At 35.1% G+C, this 23808-nt stretch overlaps 2 protein-coding genes across 3 annotated transcripts; both read right to left on the bottom strand.

Moving 5' to 3' along the window:
- Positions 1-1311: 1311 nt before the first annotated feature.
- Positions 1312-2110, bottom strand: LOC125188184 (peptidyl-prolyl cis-trans isomerase 2). The gene has a single exon (XM_048084941.2). It carries the CDS (start codon positions 2035-2037, stop codon positions 1522-1524), a length of 516 nt encoding a protein of 171 aa, XP_047940898.1. The 5' UTR covers positions 2038-2110; the 3' UTR covers positions 1312-1521.
- A 1906-nt stretch (positions 2111-4016) lies between these two features.
- Positions 4017-19259, bottom strand: LOC125188339 (nucleoporin (DUF3414)). 2 transcript variants are annotated; one of them, XM_048085119.2, is made up of 32 exons: positions 18948-19259; positions 18641-18814; positions 18439-18534; positions 17865-17934; positions 17048-17181; positions 16823-16963; positions 16588-16745; positions 16081-16249; positions 15884-15982; positions 15677-15754; positions 15538-15597; positions 15300-15457; positions 14780-14981; positions 14214-14333; positions 13339-13421; positions 13136-13246; positions 12730-12828; positions 12226-12308; positions 11407-11555; positions 10788-10931; positions 10571-10678; positions 10199-10306; positions 9503-9607; positions 9309-9419; positions 8413-8585; positions 7862-8321; positions 7624-7731; positions 7280-7338; positions 6787-7171; positions 4917-6446; positions 4556-4763; positions 4017-4452 (listed from the first exon to the last, which is right to left on the bottom strand). In XM_048085119.2, the coding sequence occupies exons 1-32, from the start codon at positions 19092-19094 to the stop codon at positions 4352-4354; spliced, it is 5931 nt and encodes a 1976-aa protein (XP_047941076.1). In that variant the 5' UTR covers positions 19095-19259; the 3' UTR covers positions 4017-4351. The 2 variants fall into 2 exon arrangements, with proteins under 2 accessions (XP_047941076.1, XP_088915045.1); XM_089058919.1 differs by lacking the exons at positions 16823-16963; positions 17048-17181; positions 17865-17934; ... (1 more) ...; positions 18641-18814; positions 18948-19259 and having other exon boundaries at positions 16081-16245; positions 16588-16713.
- Between the last annotated feature and the right edge of the window lie 4549 nt (positions 19260-23808).

Genomic DNA, 23808 nt, shown 5'->3' with positions numbered 1-23808 from the left:
GAGATTAGTTACTGGGTTTGCAAATGAATACCCTTAGTATTTACTAAAAAAATAATTTAATTTGTAATTAAATAATGAAAATATGTTAGTACTACTATAAAAGGAAAAAAATATTGAAAATGAAAAAAAAATGTTGTTGTTTAAAGAAAATCAATCTTTTCATTTATAATAATATGTAATAAATATAATAGTACTATATTTTAGGACAGTTGGACTGCTATTATCAAGAATGAGAATTAACCCTTCAACAATGAATAAAGAACATTTTATATGGAATATAATAGAAAGTCATAAATGAAAAAGGAATTTAATGAAATACAATAGAAAGTCATAAATGAAAAAGGAGTTTATCATCTGAATGTCGTTTGATTAATTAAACATTGCGTTTAAAGCACCGCATTGGGTGTTGTGAAATTCCCCATAGTAGAGCTCCGAACTACTGCATTCCTTAGATAAGTACTCCATTCATTTCATATTAATAGAATTATTTTTTTATTTAAGAAAATTTTAAATTAATTGAGCATTTCTATTTTTAATAAAAATTAATTTTTACTTTTATTTTACTCTATTAACAAAGAATGGAGTAGCTATCAAATGCTCCATGTGCTAAGACCCAAATAAATTCGAATTTATGCGGCGAAATATGGAAATTAATGAAATAGAGTAACGGCTACGAGCCTACAAACTATAATAAACATTTGTGAATTTCAAGTGATGCATACAGAAAGCAAATACTATAAAATTCAGAAATACTAACAAATAAAAACATTTTATTACTCCCTATTTAACAGTAAGCATATACGAATAAATCACTTACAGCCCGATAAATTAAATAAAGTCATCTCGTGTATTCGAGAACCGTCTCAAAGCCCAACCACATTAAAACACATTAATTGTGGCCAGAAAATTATTTAATAAATAAATAAATGCATAAATAGTGGGGGCCAATCTACACCAAATAACGACAAGAGAAAAATCACTCCGGTTTACTGAATCAACTCCTAGACCAAATCATCATCACCCATGACCCAACTTAATGAATTCAAACGATGAATTTATTTTTCTCAACTAAATTTATTTTTCAATTAACCGATAAATTAATCAACGATGAATTCAAACGATTTAACATATACTATGAGTACAATTTAAAGATGTATCCCGATATCAATAGCAACGTTTGAAAATAGTGAAAATAGTCAACAAATACAAAACGTGACATCATATTTGAATTGTAAACATTGTTCGAGTAAACATCCAAGATGCCAGATATATTAACAGAAATAAATAAGGCGGAAGAAAATAGAGAGATAGTGAAATTTGAAATGGAAATCGAATCTTATTGAGAAGAGAAGTTCAGATCTAAAACCATAGTTAAAAAAGAGGTAAATCTCACTCGGAACAACCTCTCATAATCCCAAACAGAAGCATCGAACAAACTTGATTCAGATAATAGAAAGCAACGAAATTAAAACGATAGATCATCATCAGATCTATATGATAACAGATCATCACGAGATGGATCTAGAGTTGACCGCAATCGGCGATAACCACGGGCTTAGAGCACCTTCCGCTGCCGGATCCAACCTTCTCGATCGCCTTGACGATGTCGTAACCCTCCACGACCTGCCCGAACACCACGTGCTTGCCATCGAGCCACTCGGTCTTGGCGGTGCAGATGAAGAACTGAGATCCGTTGGTCCCGGGGCCAGCGTTGGCCATGGACAGGATGCCAGGGCCGGTGTGCTTCTTCACGAAGTTTTCATCGGCGAATTTGGCGCCGTAGATCGATTCGCCGCCGGTGCCGTTCCCAGCCGTGAAGTCGCCGCCCTGGCACATGAAGTTGGGGATCACGCGGTGGAACGACGATCCTTTGTAGTGGAGAGGCTTGCCGGAGCGGCCGGTGCCCTTCTCGCCGGTGCACAGAGCGCGAAAGTTCTCGGCCGTCCTCGGCACCACGTCAGCGAAGAGCTCCATCACGATCCGGCCGGCAGGGGCGCCGCCGACGGTCATGTCGAAGAAAACCTTAGGGTTTGCCATTTGATTTTGGTTTTCGGTTGAGAAATTTTCTAGAGGAGTGAAGAAGTTCTCAGCTGTGTTAGGGTTTGGAGTGATTGTGTGAGGATTATATAGGGCAACGCGAGAGTGATTATCCATGGCAGAGGAAACTGGGACCGTCGGATCATGACACGTGGCGAAATCGTGAGAGGAGTGGTTGTAGGTGGGTTTAGTTATTTTTTTACCATGGTTAAGTTTAGGGTTTTGTTGATAGGGATGAGGGATCACGTGAGCATATGCGAAAAATATCTGCCGCTACACATTTTCTCAGTTCTTTTTTCTTTTATTGAAAAATGGTAATTAATGCTCTATTCCATAATCATACTACTACAATAATTTTATTTTTGAAGTAGATTTCATTTCGATTTTCGAATATTATCTAAATGGGAAGAGGTTGAGTATTTTAGGAATAAAATCATTTTGAAGAAAGAAAATTAAAGTAGGAAGCTTCGTTTGTGGAAAATTGATTTGAATTGGCATGATTTCAAAGAGGAAGAATATTGCTTTTAATTGGCATAATACTTTCTAAAGAGAAGAATTTTCGCCAATTAAAATTTGTCAATTTACCCAAGATTTCGATTGACAAAATCAAAAACTTGTTTTAGACACAGACACCACAACCAAATGCTCTACATAACTAATTACATTCAGATTTTGGGCAAATTTTATATGATATGACCTCCAAAGTAGCATTTTGTATTTAGTGTGAATCATCTTCAACACAAATCAATAAGTAAAACTCGTTATTGGTTCAAATGGATGCCTATGAGTGAAAATAGGTCTACGCTAGAATAGTCCAAATCTGATTTGCTAGGATTATCATACATTTTAAAAATATTTGAACACTAGTATTATAATTTGTGGCACTCATTTTTAATAGTGTTAATTGAGATGGCACCTTAATTTTCGCTACCTTATATTACGCTCCCTTCTAAGTTTGTCTATAATAAAGACATTTTGTTCCATTGGAAATATTCTCATGGTTCTCAAGTCCAATTGTCTCAAAATTTAAATTTCTAGGCTCCAATAGTGTAAGGCTGAGTTACTCATCATTGACTTTTTTTAATATAGTTACAACCTCCATCCACTAAAAATGTGTAATATTGAAGATGGCAAACTTGTAATTTATCCTGGGTAAATATCTCATCAATGCTATATCATGAATTAAAATGGTAGGCCATAAGCAGGTTCTTTCTAAATGAATACTAGTAGTATAAGAATATATATTTAAAAATAAAAATTACGCACTCTATAATGGCTAATAAGAGTAACTTTTACACTCTTAATAAGTTAAAATGGTAGGTCATGAACAGGGTTTTTTTCTAAATAAAAGTTACGCATACTTTATAACTGGCTAAAATGGTGTAACTGTTGCACAATCTTAATAGTGAGAGAATTAAAAATTTTCAAATGTAATTCAAATATTATTTATAGCTCATGCGTACATTGAATTGAATATATATTATTGGTTCACAAAATAAAAAGAATAAAGACGCCTTTTCTTTTTTCATTATCTAATTATTGTGTCCCAATGCATAAACTTTTCTCTAGCGTGCAATTGCCACAATTCGAGAATCAACTTTATTTTTCAGCTTTACTTTTCATTTCAGGACACGCATTCCCGGAATCCTGTGAACAGTAGGTGGCGCTGCTCCAATCATTTAACTTTTCTAAAAGGGAATATTAAACACTCCATAAAAAAAGAGGTTTAAGTTATACTGCTAGTGCTACTACTCTAATTATAGTTATAATTTTGTTAAATTTTTTTTATCTATATAACTAATTAAACAAAGAAAAAAAAAAGTTCAGGACATAATGAAGGCACTTCGTATTTTACAGATAACTCTACGAATGAGATAAAATTGCAGTACGCAACTAAAAAAAGCAACGTCAATAATGAGGCGGTGCACATAACTTGCGTGGCGGTGGTGTGAAGAGAATTCACAAAAGAAATCCTATCATTTCAAAAACGGTAGTAGTACTCACTACTTTAATAAAAATTCAAAACAAGAATTACATCATGGTTTCATTTAAAAGACATTCTAAGATTAGATTTATAATAATTCGATCAAGTCTAGAGATACACAGGTGCTTAAGTGACTAAAGCTCGAGCTCGACTCAGAACTATCTTTTGAACGCACTCACGGAGCGTTCAAGCCAAGCCTTGATAAGCTTGAGGCTAACATCACTCGAGATAACAAGGTAAGGGCCTCAAAAGTTAGGAACGATACAAATTTAGAATTCTACTACAAATGTGAAGTAGACAGAATTGGTGAAAAGAATATATACATCGATCTCAAAACAAGGCGTCTTGGTGTACTAACTCCGGATACACAACTGCTACAATTTGTTTCAAAATTGTCAGTGGCTCTTTCAAGAACACATGGCCCTCCGTTGCTACAATGAAAACATATAAGCATAGTCAGCATTTATATTTAGAACTCTAATTCAAATCATAATCTGAACTGTGATGAGATTGGGAGAGGGAAAATGCTGTTACCTCTAATAAGAAGGCGTAGTTCCTTGGAGAATGTTTCAACATGGCCTAATACAGGCCTAATGCCACAAATTTGTATGACAGAATACTCTAAGTATAATGCCATTACTGTCACTTGTAGCAGCAAAGTGCAGACTTCCTTTATTTCTGACGCCACCTGTTTTGTCTTGTTGGCTTCGCACAGTTCTGTGATGATGGCAATCCCTTGATCCTATTAAGCAAAAATCAAACATATTTCATGGAATAAGTATGCAATATTAAGTTACACCATTTAATTGGTGACTGCATCAAATATTACAAGCATATACTAATGTTTATAGATGGTTGACAGAAAAATGAAACATTGAATGTAAATTAGAAGTACCTGCAAGCCATGTAAAATATCGGGCATTGGCAGTTCAGGGAAATTTGCAATGTCAACAAAACCAACCTCCTCTGCCTTTCTGGCAGCTGCTTCAGTTTGTGTGCATAAAAACTTCAACAGCAGAAATGCAGTCTTGTACATCTCGATTGCAATTAAATCTGACAAATGTGTCTGATCAGATGAATTGCTATCGTCATTCGACTGATCTCTCAAGACCAGAGCAGTTGATTTAGAGGACAAGAGCGCCAAGTTGAGATTTGACTTGCAGCCAAGAGCAGATAGAGCAAACCAACCCTTTTTACTGTTTACAAACGAAGGCTTCTTGAACAACTCAAGCTCTTCTTTGAGTACAGGATGGCAGGATAAAGGAGCTTCCCTCCGAGGTGATTCTCCAGGGTGCTGAGTTGCTCGACTAATGAAGGCTAACAAATGGATGCTTTTTTCCCGTAACTGGGACTCCATGCTTTGCAGAATTTTCTTCCACGAATTTGAGTGCTCCGCCAAGACACAAATTAGAGCCAAAGTATTTTGTGTGGCTTTAAGCTCATCTAAGGAAGTGTTTGATTTCAATGCACGGGCTCTTTTATTTTCATGACCATTAGTTGGGAGATCTGGTGCAGTTAGGTAATAGAAAACTGAAGGTGCTTTCTCAACTAATATGCATGCCATCACATAATCCACAACACTTGCAGAGTTATCTCCCAAAGAATGGATAATTGCTGTAAGTACAGCCAAGCTCAGCCCCCAGATGGGTTGAGACTTTTCGGTTTTGTCAAAATTGGCAAAGATGCTCTCACCTTGGATTACAGAGAGAGGTGCACCATCTGGAAAGTCAGACAACAGCATTCTTAGTGATGCTAGGATACCAGCATTTAGAAGCATCTCAGCACCCTGTCTCACGCGTGCAAGATTCAAAAGAAATTTTAATATGATTGGAACCATTTTGGACGCAGCTGCATCTTGGAGCTTCTGAACAATATGTGGCAATGGGAAATGCTTCTGTATGATGGGGAACCAAGTAGCAGGGGTTGAGAAACCTTTCAGTATAAAGTCAATGGCAGCCAAGGATAGGATACAATTATCTGGGTGCTGAATGCTGCTGCAGAGAACAGGTAATAACCCCAAACTTGAATAAGAAACTTCAGATGAAACTTCAGTTGATTCAGTTTCGGTTGAATAGCCCATACCCGAATCCTTGCAAGTCAGCTTAACTGAAAGGATCAAAATAAGCAAAAACCTAGTAGCTGTTTCAGCAGCAAGAGTTGGCCTACAGCCGCTCAACACTTTGAGACCATAGCTTGAGGCCTTTAAAATAAGAACACGATCAGGCTGAGAAAGTTTTGTTTCAACTGATCTGAGGAGAAGTAGCAGTAGCTCTGCTTGAGCTGTAAGAATATCTAGCACAATATCTTCACTAGCATCGCCGGCAGGAGTCAAAGATGCCAGTGAGGCATGGATAGACTGACATATGTGGTCAATGCCTGAAGAAACTACTTGCTCAGAAATCTTCAGCCCGGTCAAATCTTCAGCCTGTACAAATTGGTAAAATCTCAACTTCGGCACCGACAATTTTTTATTGTATTAATAAATTAATTAAAAAGAAAAGTAAACCAAACCAAATCCAAAGATGGGATATGGGATATGGCATCACTGTAATGTTTATGAACATCAATATTGTTATACTATGAACATCAATACAAATGTTATTCCATGATCCACCAATATATTCTTTTAGGCATTCCGTCAGGATGGTGATTCCCTCATTTCAAAACTTACCAATCACGGAAAGGAATAAACATAGGAATATTCATTTTATTCCTACATACTATCACCTCCTTAGAATTTTGATATCAATGAATCTAAAACTCACATTGTTTTGGCGCATGTACAATAGAGTAACAAGCCCACGCAAAGCTGAAAGCTTGGAAGTAGAGTGCAACATTCTTGAATTTGCATCTTGCAAAGAAAGGAGCATAGTTTTCACAAGATCCTTGGACTCTTTCCAAGCAAGAAGATCCCACATTTCTAATCCAAGGTCTATTTTGAGGCGAACAGTATCATACAGGTAGACACTCTTGTCGTTGGCGGGAAGATCATCATCCTTTTCATATTTATAGGCATCCAGAAATCTTGAATCTATCAGAAACTGTAATAACTCTTTAAATGGTCTATTGTCAATCTGACGGCCATTAAGCTCTCCTTGGATGTGGTAAAACAGATCACTTAGAATCAGATTCTCCAACTCTTGTCCTCCACTAAAATAACAAGTATCAAAACTAAGAAATGGAGAAAAGTAACATCTACTTGGATAAATTAATAGATAAAAGCATCCAGCATCAGAAGAGAAAGAAAGTAACACCAACCTGTAACTACGCTCAGTATACTGGGTCAACAAATCTGAAAAAGCTGGTAACTTGAATAACTGTAGAAGACAGCACAAAATGAGTGTACAGATTTCAGAGCTCCTAATGATAGAAATTATCAACAGAATGGAATGATAAAGCCAATATGTTGGCGGACAGTCATTTACAGCAAATGCGGTACATGGTTTAGTTGTAAGCACTACGGGAATCAACATGAGATAACAATCGCTAAAATAGTTGAGTTTGATACCTTCAGATTTTGTTGTGTTGGTGTTTTTTCTCACATGAAATTACTTATATTATTAACCAATTATAACTTCAGTAACTCCAACCATATTATATACCTTTTCTGACAATGCTGAAATCCTTTCAATTAGTGACACAGACAAGCTCCCTGAGTCACCACTTCTTAATTTAACCATCACATGAACAGCAAATGCACCAGCAGCAACCTAAATACTCATCAAAAGCGACAATTTGAAAGGCGTAAGTGAGCAACAGAATTAACATTCAGACGATTTTATATACTTTGGAGCAGGAGAAGTTGTAGTTACATAAGAGCAGATAGCATGAATAGATCACCTTGGCACGTGTATGACTACTTTCATCATATTCTGAGGAAACACAGACCTTGATCAAGTCACTCAGAACTGAATTCTTACACCAGGATGAAATAGTCTCCTTTAGGCTTCCATTTTTTTTTAAATTATGCTCAGTTTTTTCTGCCCCATTAGGAGGTGATGTAGATATTCTGTTGACAACTGATGCAGCATGCCTCAACTTCTTTTGCACAAAAATCTCATAGCTTAGTATATCCAATACGTTGGAGAGGATTTGACATTCGCAGGCCATGTTTTGGAGATCCATTTCAGTTAACTTCTCAGATATGTTGTCTCGGTGAGCAATGAGCACCAGAGAACGGGTCAAATGTTTCCAGAACTCATCTGCAACTTTTAATTGTTCCAAGTTCTTCGAGAACTGAGGTGCACCTTGCCAAAGTGCCTTTAGAAACTTCAACAAACATAACAACATATTTGGTTTCCTAAGGAAAAATAAAATGGATTATAAATACCTAATCAAGAAATTTTTTAAGAAAACCAGCAAGCAGATAATTTAATCAAATGAAACCATACCTATGTAATAAGTCTTCAGAATCTTTTAGGTACTGCAAAATTGCATATAAAGGACTTTCTTCCAAGGAATCTAATGATTCATTCTCAGTTTTCTTTGGCTGATGTTCAAGGGCATTTTGCACTTGAGTATTTGAGTACTCCTTCGACGCAATGACAGCAGCAAGAAAAGCAGGCTGTATTTGAGCATACCATTAATGTAAACATGAGCAGAATTATCAGATTAGAAAATATATTAATTAGCATGAAGTATCAAGCATGTCTTGACCATTGAGACGTCTGAATCCTCAAACTAAAGCCAGTCAACAAAAACAGTTAGATTATGAAGAAATACTGTTGAGAAGATCCGACATGTAAATGATAAAAACTAGGTGCAAAGACCCATAAATGAAAACTACAGACACGTAGACTGATTATCAGTTACTCCCTATGGATAATTTCCCTATCACATCTAGCAGACCTAGACAAGTGACATGTAACTTTAGCACGGGAAGAGTGTCATTAACTTTAATAGAAAACTTCAGTTTTTATGCATATACTACCAAGTGATCCAAAGTTCTACAGCTTAGATCTATTGCATCATGTTATGATTAAAGAAACTGCGAGCAATGTGTCTGCAAAAATATTCGAGGACCGGGCATATTTCTGAGAGGAACAAGAGAAAACATCAATTTCAATGCCGATATAATACTATAAGCTATGGATAATAGTCAATGAATGATTAGTCGCAATCAACTTCAGATAAATGTCCATGGAGTTTGCAATAAACATGAAGAAAAAGATAGTAAAATTACAGAATTCTTTAGTACTGATGGAAGAGGACAATGCAAAACTTGATGGATCCATATGGTACGAATAAAAAACTAAAATCTATAAAGGACAAAGTAAGGACAGATAACCTGATTGCTTGCAGCAGAAGTTAGGAACCTCAAAGTAGCAACGATGAGATCCTCACTCGATGGTGACTGCTGAAAAAGAATGCTGGTAATAGATTTCCTGAAATGGGCAACCTGCAAGAGGGTTATAAATCCAAATTAGTAATGAGCATTTCTGACAACTAATACATTGTTACACGACCAGTTCAGTTGCCAACCTGCTTATCATCCAACCCAAGATTCATATTGTTGTGGGTATAGGACTGTGAGATATCTGCCATAAACAAAGCAGAGAGCAATCTTGCGCCAGCCATTTGTATATTCTAAATGAACCAGCAAAAGACAAGATATAAGGAATACCAAAAAGATAGAATGACATGAATAATTATATACTCCCTATCAGAGAAGTTGCGGTAAGATTATATTGAGACCATAAATCCAATAAAGTTAAGAAAAGAAAATACTATGCAGCCTATATGCCACCACAAATGAAGTTTTCTTACGCATCTCAGCTATGGGAGACTTAGGGGGTGTTCGGTTTGCAAGATTGTATCCGGGATTAAATTTGTAGTGTGTTTGGTTCAAGAGATTCAATCCCACAACTCAATCCTAGATGGATAATCATGGGATAATTAGTCATAGCTAACCCCCTATGACTAAAATAATCTCACAACTCAATCCTAGATTATATCTTGGTACTATTTTATCTTGGAAACCGAACACCACCTTCCTGGATTAATATCTAAAGATGACATCATGACACACAAGGCAAGGTCTGACTAGAACGTAAAGTGGAACTCAAGCAGAACAACTCTATGGGGGAGGACAGATAAAGATGCATGAAACAAAGACTATCAGCCATATAACAATACTGAAGAATCAAGAACATGATTATTGAGGAAAATAGGTCGTACAGCATTACGGAAGTATGATATAAATGATATGGCGGCAGTGATCACAGGTACTGGCTTTGTCGTCATTGATAGAATTGCTTCATGAAAAACAGAACTACCCTGTGGATGCTGATACAAAACAGTTTAAAGTTTTAGTCAACAACAAAAACCATAAATATATTATCAAATAGAATTAGTGAAGCAGCATAACATTACTGAAAAACAATTGGTGCTTTGCGATATGAGTCCTGAAGATGTACCAACTTGACATTTTATATAACAACAATGTCCATAAGTAAGGTTTTGTTTTGTTCCGGGAAAAGAGGAAGCATATTCAGAAATAACAAAGAAACTATAATGATATAAGAACACACAAAATTTAAAAGTGCACACCTTTGAAAAAGTGGATATCATGCTGAGCAAGACATTTAGCCCAGAGGATATTGCAAGCTCCAAACCCTCAATATCCAGTATGTCAAATAAACGAGATACATGAAGTTTCTGGCATATAAGAAAAGAAGGTAGAAGAAAGAACAGATATCAAACACAATATTAAAGTTACAGAGCTAAAGATACATAATGATTAAGGAATAAGAAGAGTATCATGAACCTCTAAGGTTGGTGCTGTTGTACAAACAATTCGGAAAAGTGCAGAGTGTATAGAAGAATCAGAAAATATAATATCACGAACTACTTCCCCCAGCTTGGGACAGCATGAGATAGACGAAATACATTTCCTCATGACTTCAAGCACCTATAAACAAAGAAATCAGACTAGGCAGAAAGTGCTTATTCGTAAGTACTGAAAGAAATTAGAACTAAATGAGGATAGTTTGCTAATACTAGAAAAAAATTACTATTTAATAAGGGGAGAGGAGATCTCTCCATATTCATACTCAACGTAAAGGTCTCCACTATGACCAACATTTGAATAAGAAAGTGTCACGAAAAAGGTAATATAGAACTTATGGAATTGATGCTGGTTAAAGAAGAAACACAGAATAAGAGAAATATATTGCGTAAACTGTAAAAGAGATATCTTCTGCCATGTCTTGATGCAAAAATATGCAAGAAGATACATAGTCTGTGATTCCTTGAAGACCTTATTCAATAAAGTTATCCCTTACATCCTATGATTTCACTTGAGATGCGAATCTAGAGAACTGAGAACCATAAAATCTAATGCAATATAAATTCAAAAGTTTATACACAGATGTAAAAGCCAATACCTTCTGTGTCACCTTCCACCGAGCAGGTTTCACCTTATATTTCCAGAACTCGTGATTGATGAGAACATACTGAAGTGAGAAAACGATGAGTGCAAGGATGGTATCGGTTTCTAATCCTTTCTCTAGTAGATTCATTGTGAAGTCAAGCACTGCACGGTAACTTGCAAGAGTTAGTTTTCAGAATATTAATTCGTTGTAATGGAAAATCATTCAGTGAATCAACTGGTGAGGAAAACAAGATATGTCTAACAAGTAGAAAATAACAGAAAACAAAAAATCTAAGAGCAGTCAAGAAGGACAAAAGAAGAGGCTAAAGATAAGCGTAAACCCAATGATCTGCTTCTAGTATTCTATTGCAATGCAAGTTTCAAATGTGGAATTGAGTGGAAGGCAGCATGAGAGCACCTTAACTTCGAATCCCCCAGGAAAGTTGATTTTAAAGATCATATCTGAATAGAAGCTAGCAGGTCATGTTTTATAATAGCACTCTTAATTACTAATCTATTACTGTACTTGTTAAGTCAAAGAAGCTACATACCCCCAGAGGAGTAAAGCTGTAGCACAGAAACAAAACCTTGAAGAGTAGAGGAGTTTTAGGTACAGCGTGAGGATGATAAGTCAAGAAGTCAAAGAAAAAAGTTTGCAATGCTGAGCATACAGAAGGCATACAACTAAAATAATATAATAAAAAACTTTCATGCAGTCGATAATAAAGCTCACAGGCTGAGGCCACATAAAACGTTAATGTTATAACAACAAAATCAATTGGAGTATATTTTAGGGATCAGCGCCATCTAACTAGGGAACCAAATAAAATACCTGACAGGGTCATTGAGCAGTCACTCTGTTCACAATCAATCAAAAGCATTTTGGCAAGTCTTCCAGAGAGCAACCAGGATCCACTGAGATGAAACATGGAAACAGCAATGTTGATAAAAAAAGAAAACTTGAAGTTAGGCATCATATCAGGCTTGTTCTGAATCTTTTGACAATGAGGAGGAGGCACTGAATGGACCAAGTATAAAGAGATCCTGCACGCTCAATACCCCGACAAAAACACTTCCCAGTTCCCAGAAATAGCAAGCGCTGAATAATACACCAAAAAGATTTAATGTAACACGCCAAATAACAGGAGAATATCTGGGTGCAGCTGATAATCAACTCAATTCAGTATAGCATAGCAAGAGTTTTCCCCATAAAACAGTCATTAAGTATCAGTTTCTAGATTCCATAATTTCCATTCAATCAAATACAGTTAACAAAGTAGATCTCATAAATGAAGTATCTCCATCTACTTAAGTTACAGAATGTCTGAAAATTGACCTGGATAAATTGTTGGATCCAACATCAAAGGGATTTGTCCTCAAGGCAACATCAAAGATATTGCCCTTCATGGCCATTGTAGCTACATGAGACGGCTTGCTGTGATATAAAGATAGGAAAAGGAGAGCAGTAAGAACAAAATTTTGTGCATATCATGAGAAAAGTAAACCAATTTGAAGTAAAATATACAAACCAACTGGAATGGTTTCAAACTCAATTACAAAATTATCAAATCATATTCATCACAAGACACCTTATTAGCCACAAGGCCCACAACTATAGGGATAAAACGCAACACCAAATATATAATAGAACAACTATTTGTATGATGCTACTATACACCAATAAAAACTTGTGGCCAGTATCATCATCAAATAAATTAATCAATGCAGTATATATCAATTACCATTTTAACATTTTCGTCAATATGTTTACCCCCATGGACATCATTATGGCACCACTTATGCTTGGGGGAGCGTTTTTCAGCACAGCACAAACAATCTCGACAATGTCAATGCTGTAACAAGAGCCAAACAGAGTAAACTCACTTGAAGAATAGAAATACCAAGTGAATGAGTATCTAATAAAATGAAAATGAAACTCTCGTACCGAAAATAACTCTGCTCATTCCCCATAACATAGTCTCCATCACAGGAGAAATTCCAAGATTTCATGAGAGTACAACAGATAGCCTAATGACATACAAATTGGCTTCATACCATCAGATACTCTATAGTTATAAGAAATACTTCAAAATTGTTTTCAGATTACAACATGATATCCGAAGAAAAACTATTAAGTCGATCCACCACAAAAGTTAAACAGATAATTTCAGGAGTGTGTAGCAGTTCGCGACTGAAATTTCCATAATAGTAACATAAATTTTATTTAACTATTCGGAATCATCAACTACACTAGGTGATAAAGTCATTCAGATACACACCAAAGACAAAAGAATCAAGTATCAACCTCTGTCGCATACATTTTTTACGTCAAGAATCCAGTTACTCAAAAATTATTGTGCAGCAAATTAGGAATTTAGGCAGGTGTTAAAAGCTAACTAGTTCTAAAACATTTTGACCTCCTAGAAGAAATTTACAAAGGCATGGTCATATTAGTCATAGTAATCTGCAATTCTCAGCACAAAAGAAGTTTATCGGAATCGATCTTGTTTTAGTTAGACAAAAGTATGAGATAAAAGTGTCGCATGCAAAGAGTACAATAAAACTAACTATAATAGCTTTGTAGATTATTCTTTCACACACTATCTCCCCCATATCAAAAAACTGAAGGCAAAGTTAAGCTTCATACTAATGACAGGATGTCAAAATCAAGCAAGCAAAGATAAAATAATGAACATGAACACACGTCCAATATAAGCATAACGGCCGAGCATGTGTAATTAGAAGGCATGCAAATTTAATATGTAAAACCATCAGCAGTGAATTAAGCTTACAAGAGTAATCAATTTAGAGTTAGAATACCGTGTTAAAACTCGCCAATCGACTGAGCAAGTCAAGAATAACAACTACTTCCTCTGGGTTTTGCATATACAACTCTTTAGCCAACCGCAAAAGCAAAACAAGAACTCCAGACACTGTATGCTGCAGAGAAGACAAGTAGAGAGCAAGGCAGAGGCTAAGCTTGAAAGGAAGAGAAAGATCGATAGACAGAGTCAGAGATACATATGAAGAGAGAAACAAGAAAACAAGTAACAGACCAAGTAATAAAAAGCATCAAAGTCCACATTCAAAATCCCTTTAAAGTTTTAACAGATACTTAGGAGGTAGCAGATAGCAATAACAGACTATAAGCTATATAGTGCCCAGGGAAGAAGATAGTTCCGGATGTGACATCATTCTTCCATGCATAATGGGTTGAAGGAATGTTGATAATTATCCGATTTAAAATGTGAAACAGACTTCAAGTCACAGCATAGACAACAAAGAAATAGATGATGTGGAATAATTGTACAGAGAACCCCAAGTTTCAAAATAAGTTAAATGAATGACACTATTCAAGTTTACAATTTTATGCATTAAACATTTACCTCCCACCTGACCAGAGCACAATTGTCGTCGAGCATTCTCAATACTTGACCCCTAGATTTTCCAGGAATTATCAAGCCTTCAACCCCAGCAACATGCAAGGGAGAATGTGTTTCAACGATCTTTGAAACAGCATCCACTACTGAGCCATTCATAATCTCAAACGGTGTCGACAGTCCAGTGGACTTGTCTAGGAAATTGAATCTGCTCAAAAGTCATAGATTGTATTAACTTGTGTTTAGTAAAGGTGCTCATAAGTTTTAGGTGGCAGTCAAATAATGAAAGACACATTAAAGTTATCTAAAAACCACAGTTACTGGATCTATGTTGGACAAAAATATCTTAACTCTTAAGTGGTCGGGACATATTCTTAAGTTAACCAATCAAGTTCGGAGAGTCAACTACAGATCCCTTTAATATCTACCTTATGAGAGGAAAAAGATCAGGCCTTGTTTCGGAAGCAAGAACCCAAATAATAGCTTATAAATAAACATTCAAATATGCCATCCAAGTTCCACTTACACGCATTCAGACGGCCATGCACCTTCACTCAGGGCTGATAACAAGCGAAGAAGCTCAATAGTTCTAAATGGAAATTCGCCCTCTAGGTTGAAAAGAAGACACCTGACAGGACCATCAATAAAGCTGTCCCTATCCCAAAACTGATCACATAGGGACTCCTGCAAGAAATTTATTTTCTTAAATATATTATAGTTGGAATATGATACTTAATCATCAAAAAAGTATTTAGCAGGCATACCTCCCCGTGGTATATTTTGCAAAGTATGTCCAATATCAATTTCAGGTTCTCATCCTCAAACTGCACGGCATGGAAGACATATGATGTCTGAGCAACTAATGAAGAGTGAGGGTACTATGCACATCTATTTAAAAGATACCTGGATATTGATTTCATAAGATGCAATAAATGCAGAAACAAACGTTCTTATAACACTTCGGTAACCAGCTAGAGGACCCTAGAAAGATGGTAGATTGAAAAATAAGGCATGGTACAGAATAAGTACATTAAGAAACAAGGAATTACTGGGAAATGCATGCCCGCAACAACTCACTGTCATAGAAAGGTACCCAAGGAAGTTACTCACATCTGAATATTTAAATGTATCACTTTCTAGAATGTCAAGAAAATATCCCAAAGATGAAGCCTCCATAGCTTGACGAACATAACCAATATGATCTATCTCCTGCAAAGAGTAACACATTTAAAAGAAAACAGAGATCCGAAAATCAAAGTACAGGCATCATAATGGTAAGATATGCTCTGAATAACAGAAATATGTACCATCAACTTATTATTTTCCTCTTTTTCTGGCAGAGAAGAAACAAGACAAAGAAACAAAGCCCATGCTAAGATCAGAGGGCCTAATTCTTTGGACTCAAAAGCATTGAAGCTAGAAATCATTGAATCAATTTGTTGAACTTCCATCTCTGAAAATCTAAGTGATCCCTGCCTGAGCAAGAAATAGCAAGCACTTCAGTTACTTGACAGTAAGCATACAACTACGAAAATAGCATCAAAATCCATATAGAAGATTGCACTTATGAAAATACCACCAATACATAAATGTTGTCAGTTACACCAAATTACATCTAACATTACTTTTTACCTATGTTGCATTGTTGCGGGCATAACAGACATGCATAGTTGCACCACCAGTCAAAGGTTCCGATTATTTGAAATGGCTTTTACAATTACAAAAACAGAATGCAAAACAGAAAATGGAATAAAAAATAAAAGAGGACCAGGGGGAAGGGGCAGAGAGAAGAGTAAAAAGAAATGCAACAAAACCTGAAAGAAATGTTATCATGGATCATCTGAAGGAGACTTTCCAGGTTTAAAGACTGAATGAGAATGAGCATCAGCTGCACTTTGGCATGATATATGGCACGAATAGCATCTGGTGATATCGCCAGCTTCTGGAAATTGTAAGATCCAGTTACAATACCCTGCATGACACAAAGAACAACATGATAAATCAGTAAATAAAACGCTCACAGGTACATCGACAAGAAGAAAATCCCACCTCATATAGCGCACATAATCTTTTCCAGCATTCAGCGTCACAAGCACAAAACGACTCGCAATAAACAAGGAAAAGAATGTCAAGGATTAAGTTGTCCTCTATGAGTGTTTCCTCTGCCCATAAAGTGTAGAGATCAAAATCCTGCAAGAAACACTGTCAAATATGTGTCCATGTAATGTAGAAAATAAATTAGAAAAAATGCATAATTATTACAATGAAATATACCATCTGATCCGGGTATTTAGATGATAGCAGGTCCTCAAAGATAGAAAGTAATTTACATTCGAGTCCACCAGAAATTAACCGTTTTGCCACCTCCAGTACAGTAGAAACTCCTTCCGACTCAGTTTCAAAATACACTGCACCAAAAAGGGTTTGCATTAGGAGGAGGATAAGCTAAATACTGAGACAACCGCACAATTTTTCAATGTAAATGTGAAGGCGAGACACCATAAGGAGTAGCTGCTATGTTTCTTTAATTTGTGATTTCATACAAAGAGAGAGTTTGTCAATTTGAACCCACCAAGTGCCAAATCGAGTCTGTATATCTGCTACTATAAATACTTATTAGTTTATCTTATTATTGCCGAAAGTGTGATCTATCTGTCACTCATCCATTCATTACAACTGGAAAGAAGGTGGGAGCAGAATCTCCTCCAGAGATTTTACATTCTATGGAAGTAAACCTAGCAAGTACAATTGAAGTGCATTTAATTAAGCAAGTTGAGTTTCAGAGATGCATGATGACAGCTATGGAACATTTCCTTTCTTCGTGAAAACCTAGAGATAAGAACGGTATGCATTATCTTCACTCATTGACATAAGAAACCAAGTACCAACATTTATTGAGCTGATATATCACTTTTTAAATTTGACAGGAAATATAAGATAGACAACATTCATCGCCCAACCTCAAGCAAGAAATCCAGTCATGTTGAAATAGCATAAAACTTTCTAAAAATTGTAATAATATCCATGGCAGGGGTGGGCGGTGTATTATAATTGACATCAAAATAATGCGGAACCAGAGAGAGATACTTACAGGCATGCATAAAGATCTGTCTTGTGCACTTCAACAAGCATTGCCGTTCAATGTAGTACTCAAGCATGACCTTATTAACAAAAGGCAAAATTGGCATACACCAAGGACATGCCATGAAGATATTTGTAAAGTATCAGAGACAAAGTTCTTCAAGTATTTTGAGATGAAGCTAAGAGAAATAAGTGATAAAAATATGATTCGCCTTTGAAAACCTTAAGTTCACTGTTGACTTCATATAATTAATAAAGTAGCTATCATGATCAATACCTAAAAGACCATATAAAATCAAAACAAAGCACAAAGTTTGATAAACATGTGCACCAAATAAAAGTATTTCATCTAGATGTGATTATTATTGTGAAATTTTGATAACCACATCTAGATGCATTACTCAGAGTCCAAAAAACACTGAGTAACTGCATAAGTGTTGTTCGTCTTATGGCATTCACAAGTTGAGAACAGGCAACAGCTAAATATAGCATTACATGCTTCCAGTTTTTCAATCACATACTGCACCAGTTGCAGAAGTCAAATGGGTTGCACAATTATCAGAAGGAGAAAGATATCAACTAACCAAATTTATAATATCTGGATGCAAATCATTGGTTGTTGCATTGTGCTGCTCCAGCGATCTTTTGGAAATGATATATGATTGCACCTCATCTAAACACTGACATGTACACAAGTGATATTTGCGTCTCAGTAATGATAACAGTACCAACTAATCCAAACAGCACTGGAAGAAAAAGATGTCAAAGAAAATAGGTAAACATTACCAAGATACTACTAATCTTCAGTGCAGCGTCTTTCAATTTCGGCTGTATATTCAACTCGTGTGGGCCAACTTTCACACGTGGTGAATCCAATGCTTCTCTCGATTTCTGATTGGGCGGCTTGAATTGTGACACAGTGTCCGAAAACCAAGCGTGATTGTCCTTCAACTTCCTATCCTAAAACACAGCCAATCGCACAAATTCTCAAAAATCAACATTGAAAAACCACACATTCCGCATTACCATACAAAATACTATTTACAATTGAGGTGAGTTCAAGTAATTGCAACGTGATTCACAGTTTTCTTACCAAATCTGGAGGGGTTTCGGATGACACGGAGGCGTTTTCAAGCTCGGTGAGAAGTGCACTGAAAGGATCCCACCAGAGTGAGGCGTCGACAATTTTTGCGGTGTCGGAAGACTGAGCTGCGGTGGTTGCAGGCGCGGTTGACGCCATTCCCGACACCGGAACAATCAAAATCCGAAAACCCTAGAAATTGAAAAACTGCGCGCGCTTCTTAAATTTCGAAGTGAAGAGGTGAAGAAGAAAGGGGTTAGGGCGGGTTTTAGAAGCTGTTTTAATTGGCCAAGAACTGGGAGTGGTTCATCTGCGGGTGCGTTGGAGTTAAAGTGTTAAACGACTGTGTTTGATTCTAAATTCTTAATAGAGTTTACTTTTTTCATTTCTTTCTTTTGTTCGTAATTTTATTCCCTTTAATTTGTGTGTTCTTACTTTAATTTTGTCTTTTTTTTCAAATAATATAATTTGTGATTATCTTTATTAAGAAATTACTCGCTTCGTCCCTCAATAAAAGTCGCAATTTGTCATTTCGATCCGTCCCGAAATAAGAGTCACATTTCACTTTTAGCATAGTAGGCCTCACATTTCACTCACATTATTATAAAACCACTAGTGTTAAAAAGTGGACCACATGTTCCACTAATTTTCCCAAACCCACTATTTTTCACTAAACTTTTTAAAATTCAAGCTCACACCAAAAGTGACTCCTATTGTAGAATGTATGGAGTAGTTTCTAAATCATAAACTTTGATCAAATTTTGATATTTTCTACAAAATTTAAAATTAGTTTAAAGTATCATGAATTTTACATTCCGCTTGTTTTTCCCAAATTGATTCAAATAAAATAGTTTCAACAAAAAATTATTCTACATGGGCAATCGTGAAACGTTGTTGATATTTTAGATCACTTTTTAAATTCGTGACAAGTAGGATAAAAAACCAAGTAAAAAGTCGCATTGATTAGTTGTGTCAAATAGGATAAAAAGTCATATTTCCTCCGTCTCACGTTACTTGAAGCACTTCTTTTTCCTAGTTGTTTTGAAAAAATCTTAAAGTGGAAAAGAGTAAGTAAAACAAAGAATAATGTAAATCCAATAACTTTGAATCTGGTTTACATTATTTTTACTCTTTTCCACTTAGATTTTTTTTGAGTCACTTATCCAAAACTACTCCAAAAAGAAGTGCTACAAATAATGTAGGACAGATGAAATACATGTTAACCGGATATGGTGATTGAATTGCTGTAAAAAATAATAAATTGAAGTATAAAGTTCGTGAAAATTTAGACCAATTTTAAAGTTCGTGGTAAATATCAGAATTTGGTAAAAGTTTAGAATTTTAAGGACCAACATTTCTTCTTTACCAACGGGAGTACTACTGTATTAATTTTCTAACTTAAAAATATACTCATTCTGTTTCATTTAAATATTCATATTTTATACAGTATTTAAAAATAAAATTTTCTCTTATTTCTACTTATTAAAATATTTATTTATTTTTTCCATTGTACTTTATCATACTTCTTTTGTCATACAAATATATAATTATTTTAAATGGAACAAAGAAGAAAATATAGTACTCTTACTCATTATTATTGGATAAGCGCATATATTATTTAATGCATTATGGAGTAGAATAATATTATCATTAGATTGTGAGGTGTAAATTGTCATTCTTTGAGTGGAGTTACAAATTCAATAATATTCAAAATTATTGTAATGTTAAATTGTGTACTATTAGAGAGTATATTATGCTTTTCGCTTATTGACTTGCAAGTTATTCAAAATAATTCTATACCCATGAATTATCCGATGTACATAATCTTGCAAAATTCATAAATTGTTTATACAAGACTTCATTATAGTATACAATGTGGTAATTTTATTATTATAGTATTACTGAAGATTGTATTATGTAAAGTTCACGTGATATTTTGCTAGATGTGATCATTTACGATACAATCTTGTAAAATGCCATAATGTTATTGTATTTAAATAAAATTCTATCGATAACTTTAACTTATGAACTTTTCAAGATCACTCATTAATCCAATGTGATAGTAACAAAACCATTCAAAAAAAATTTTGCATGATTATATATTTTACTATTTTATAACAGTTTAGAAAGTTTATGATGTTATTGAAATATATATTTTTATAGTATTTGTAAGAAAAAAAATTACTCGTTTTTGAAATCTATATTTTATGTTTGTCACGAAATAGAAAAAAAGGCGAACCAATATACGCATGGGCAATGAAACATAATTTTATTGGTATGACGTTTTTACAGGTTCGATTCATCAGTATGAGGAACTATTATCGATCATTTGAATAATTATGTGTGTAAAAAAGTTTAACTATTAACTAGTACTTCATCCATTCCACAATAAGAATCATGGGGGCGGATCTAGTATATGTTCACAAGGGCAATTGCCCCCAGCGGCGGATGCAGGTGGGGTCGCGCGGGGTCGGCAGACCCCACCGCCGTCCCCGGAGAACCACCGGAAGACTCCTCTCAACAGCCCCTGACCCCATGGCATTCGGAACTCCGCCCCACGATTCATCCTCAGACCTCAAGCAGCTCGGCTTTTCCGATGAACTCAAGCAGCGCAACTTTTTCCATCTTCTTCTTTTTATGTATTGGGCTTTAGGTTTAGGCTTTTTATTAATTAAAAAATACAATCTTTTAACAATTTTATCTTAATATAAGTGTTTAAACTTTATTTATATTTATAAATAAGAATTCTCGGTTTCTAGTTTAATGATCATTTTTTAATCATGATTTATTACTTTTTAGTTTTATTTTTTTGTAGTTTATTGATTATTAGTAGTAATTGATAAAAAAATTTATCTGGTTTTAATAAATTGCTTTTGATCATTGATTTAATTACTTTTCATTTAGATTAATGGATACATTTCTTTTATAAAGATTTTTCCCTTTCGTCTGTTCTTCTAGTACTAATGTTGAACACGAACAACGACTAAAAGTTATATTCATAGCTATTTCCAATTAAATAACTTTAATTTAGCTTCAAAACATGAATACTTATAGAAGTCAATTATCGCGCTTAATATAAAATAGAGATATTTCATTTGCAATGTATTTTTATTACTATTTTATAAATTTAAATATTACTCCTTATATTAAGTTTCTCGTCCGATCCCACCATTTTTAATTCCTGGATCCGCCATTGATTGCCCCCCTTCAACTATCCATTTATACATAAATATATATGTAATTTTGTTATAATATGTTTCTTTTGATTAAATTGCCCCCCTATTTTTTTATTAAAAAAACGGTGTTGCCCTTAGGAAAAAAAAGGAGAAGTCTAGACATATAGTTAAACATAAAAAACTTAGTTGCCTTCCGTAAAAGAATACGAAAATTCAGAGTAGCTGGAGTGTCAAAGACGCGAGTCTCTAGAACCGATAAAGAAAAATATTTCAGAGCAGAAGAAAAGTTATGTACAAATTTTAAAAATATTTATATATATTTATATTTTGCCTCCTCTCATACAATTTCCTCAATTTTTGGTATTTTGGTACGTCTCTCATTTCATTTATCTTATTTTGGAACGGAGGGATTACAAATATTCAAACAACAACAAAATTTGTTTACATTTTCATCTGTTTCATACCATCTTTTCCTTTTACCATATGACGACAGTGGCGGATCCAGAGGCGGCGGTCGCCCCTCCCCGGCGGCCAATAGAGCGAATTTGTCCTTAGATTTGGCCGGAAAAATCCATGGTCGCCACCTCCGTCGAAAAAAATTAAGAGAGAAGAAGACTCGTAAACTGAGCGAGCAGTAAAGAATGGTCCAAGATCAGAAGGTGACTTGAGGTGAGAAGGTTATCGGAATATGAAGACAATGGAGTTCTCACCGGAAATAAAGATTTGAGGGTCTGCGCACAGGAGGGAAGAAGAAGACAATATAGTTGGCTGCATACTTTGGGCCTGATAAATTAATGGACCAATATAAAAAACTAGAGGGCTGCATCATTATTAAGTCAGCCTATTTTATAAATTTTGATTTAACAGAATAGACTTAACAGATTTATTACTCCATTTTTTAATAGAGTTATTTCACAAAAATAATTATTAGACTTATTGCTAGAGATTTAATACTTCAACTCTTACACAATGAATGAAATTTACAAAAAATAAATAAACATTACTATGAGGCATGCATTAAGTATATATGAGTGGATTATATTTTATTGATTTTCATTTTTAATAAATTTATATAATTTTAAATTTTAAGCTATACTTTTGTTACCATTTTATAAACTAGTTTCATAATCAAGTCGAGTTTTCAAAAGAAAACTTTAGCTACCGTATTCTTCGCCATGAATTTTGACAGAGTTATAAATATTTGGACCAAAAGTTAAGACACTTGATTTATCTGGCCAAAAAGTTGCTTTAGACAATATGTACGGAATTACTTGTAGATATTAGTCTATCGTATATATCAAATATAGTACTAGTAAAAATACTAGTATGATGATAATTATGAGTGAAGTTGCCGTTTGCACCTACGAGACATTTAAGCAACGTACATAAAAAAACACAATTCCGCCCCCTCCGGAAAATATTTCTGGATCCGCCACTGTACGACGAAGCTGACAAGAAACAACATCAACAAGAACTGGACAGTACACGAGTTTCAATCTAGTGAAAAGGTCATGCAAGCACTGCTTAAAAATCAGTTTGTGGAGATCTAAACTGAACTGGTGAGATGGATGGTGATGCAGAACGTGAAAATGTGAGAGATACAATGGATTACTGTAAAGATGCAGAGTTCCACTTTTCCCCCCAATATTATTCAAGAGTAAATTGAGCATGGAGTCTTCTTGTATTGAAATTTTGAA

The sequence above is a fragment of the Salvia hispanica genome, chromosome 5, assembly GCF_029641045.1.
Source record: "Salvia hispanica isolate PSC_SH4W2 chromosome 5, Shi_PSC_v1, whole genome shotgun sequence".
Lineage (NCBI taxonomy): Eukaryota > Viridiplantae > Streptophyta > Magnoliopsida > Lamiales > Lamiaceae > Salvia > Salvia hispanica.
Note: the sequence above shows the minus strand (reverse complement) of the source record. Positions and strands in the feature narration are given on the sequence as shown.

Excerpts from the sequence above, each read along its gene's own strand:
- LOC125188339 (XM_048085119.2), bottom strand. The coding sequence starts at position 19,094 with ATGGCGTCAACCGCGCCTGCAACCACCGCAGCTCAGTCTTCCGACACC. Across the intron at positions 18,815-18,947 it reads CCGAAACCCCTCCAGATTTG|GATAGGAAGTTGAAGGACAA; the intron begins GTAAGAAAACTG and ends GCTGTGTTTTAG. Across the intron at positions 12,309-12,729 it reads GGATCCAACAATTTATCCAG|TGGATCCTGGTTGCTCTCTG; the intron begins GTCAATTTTCAG and ends GTTTCATCTCAG.
- LOC125188184 (XM_048084941.2), bottom strand. The coding sequence starts at position 2,037 with ATGGCAAACCCTAAGGTTTTCTTCGACATGACCGTCGGCGGCGCCCCT.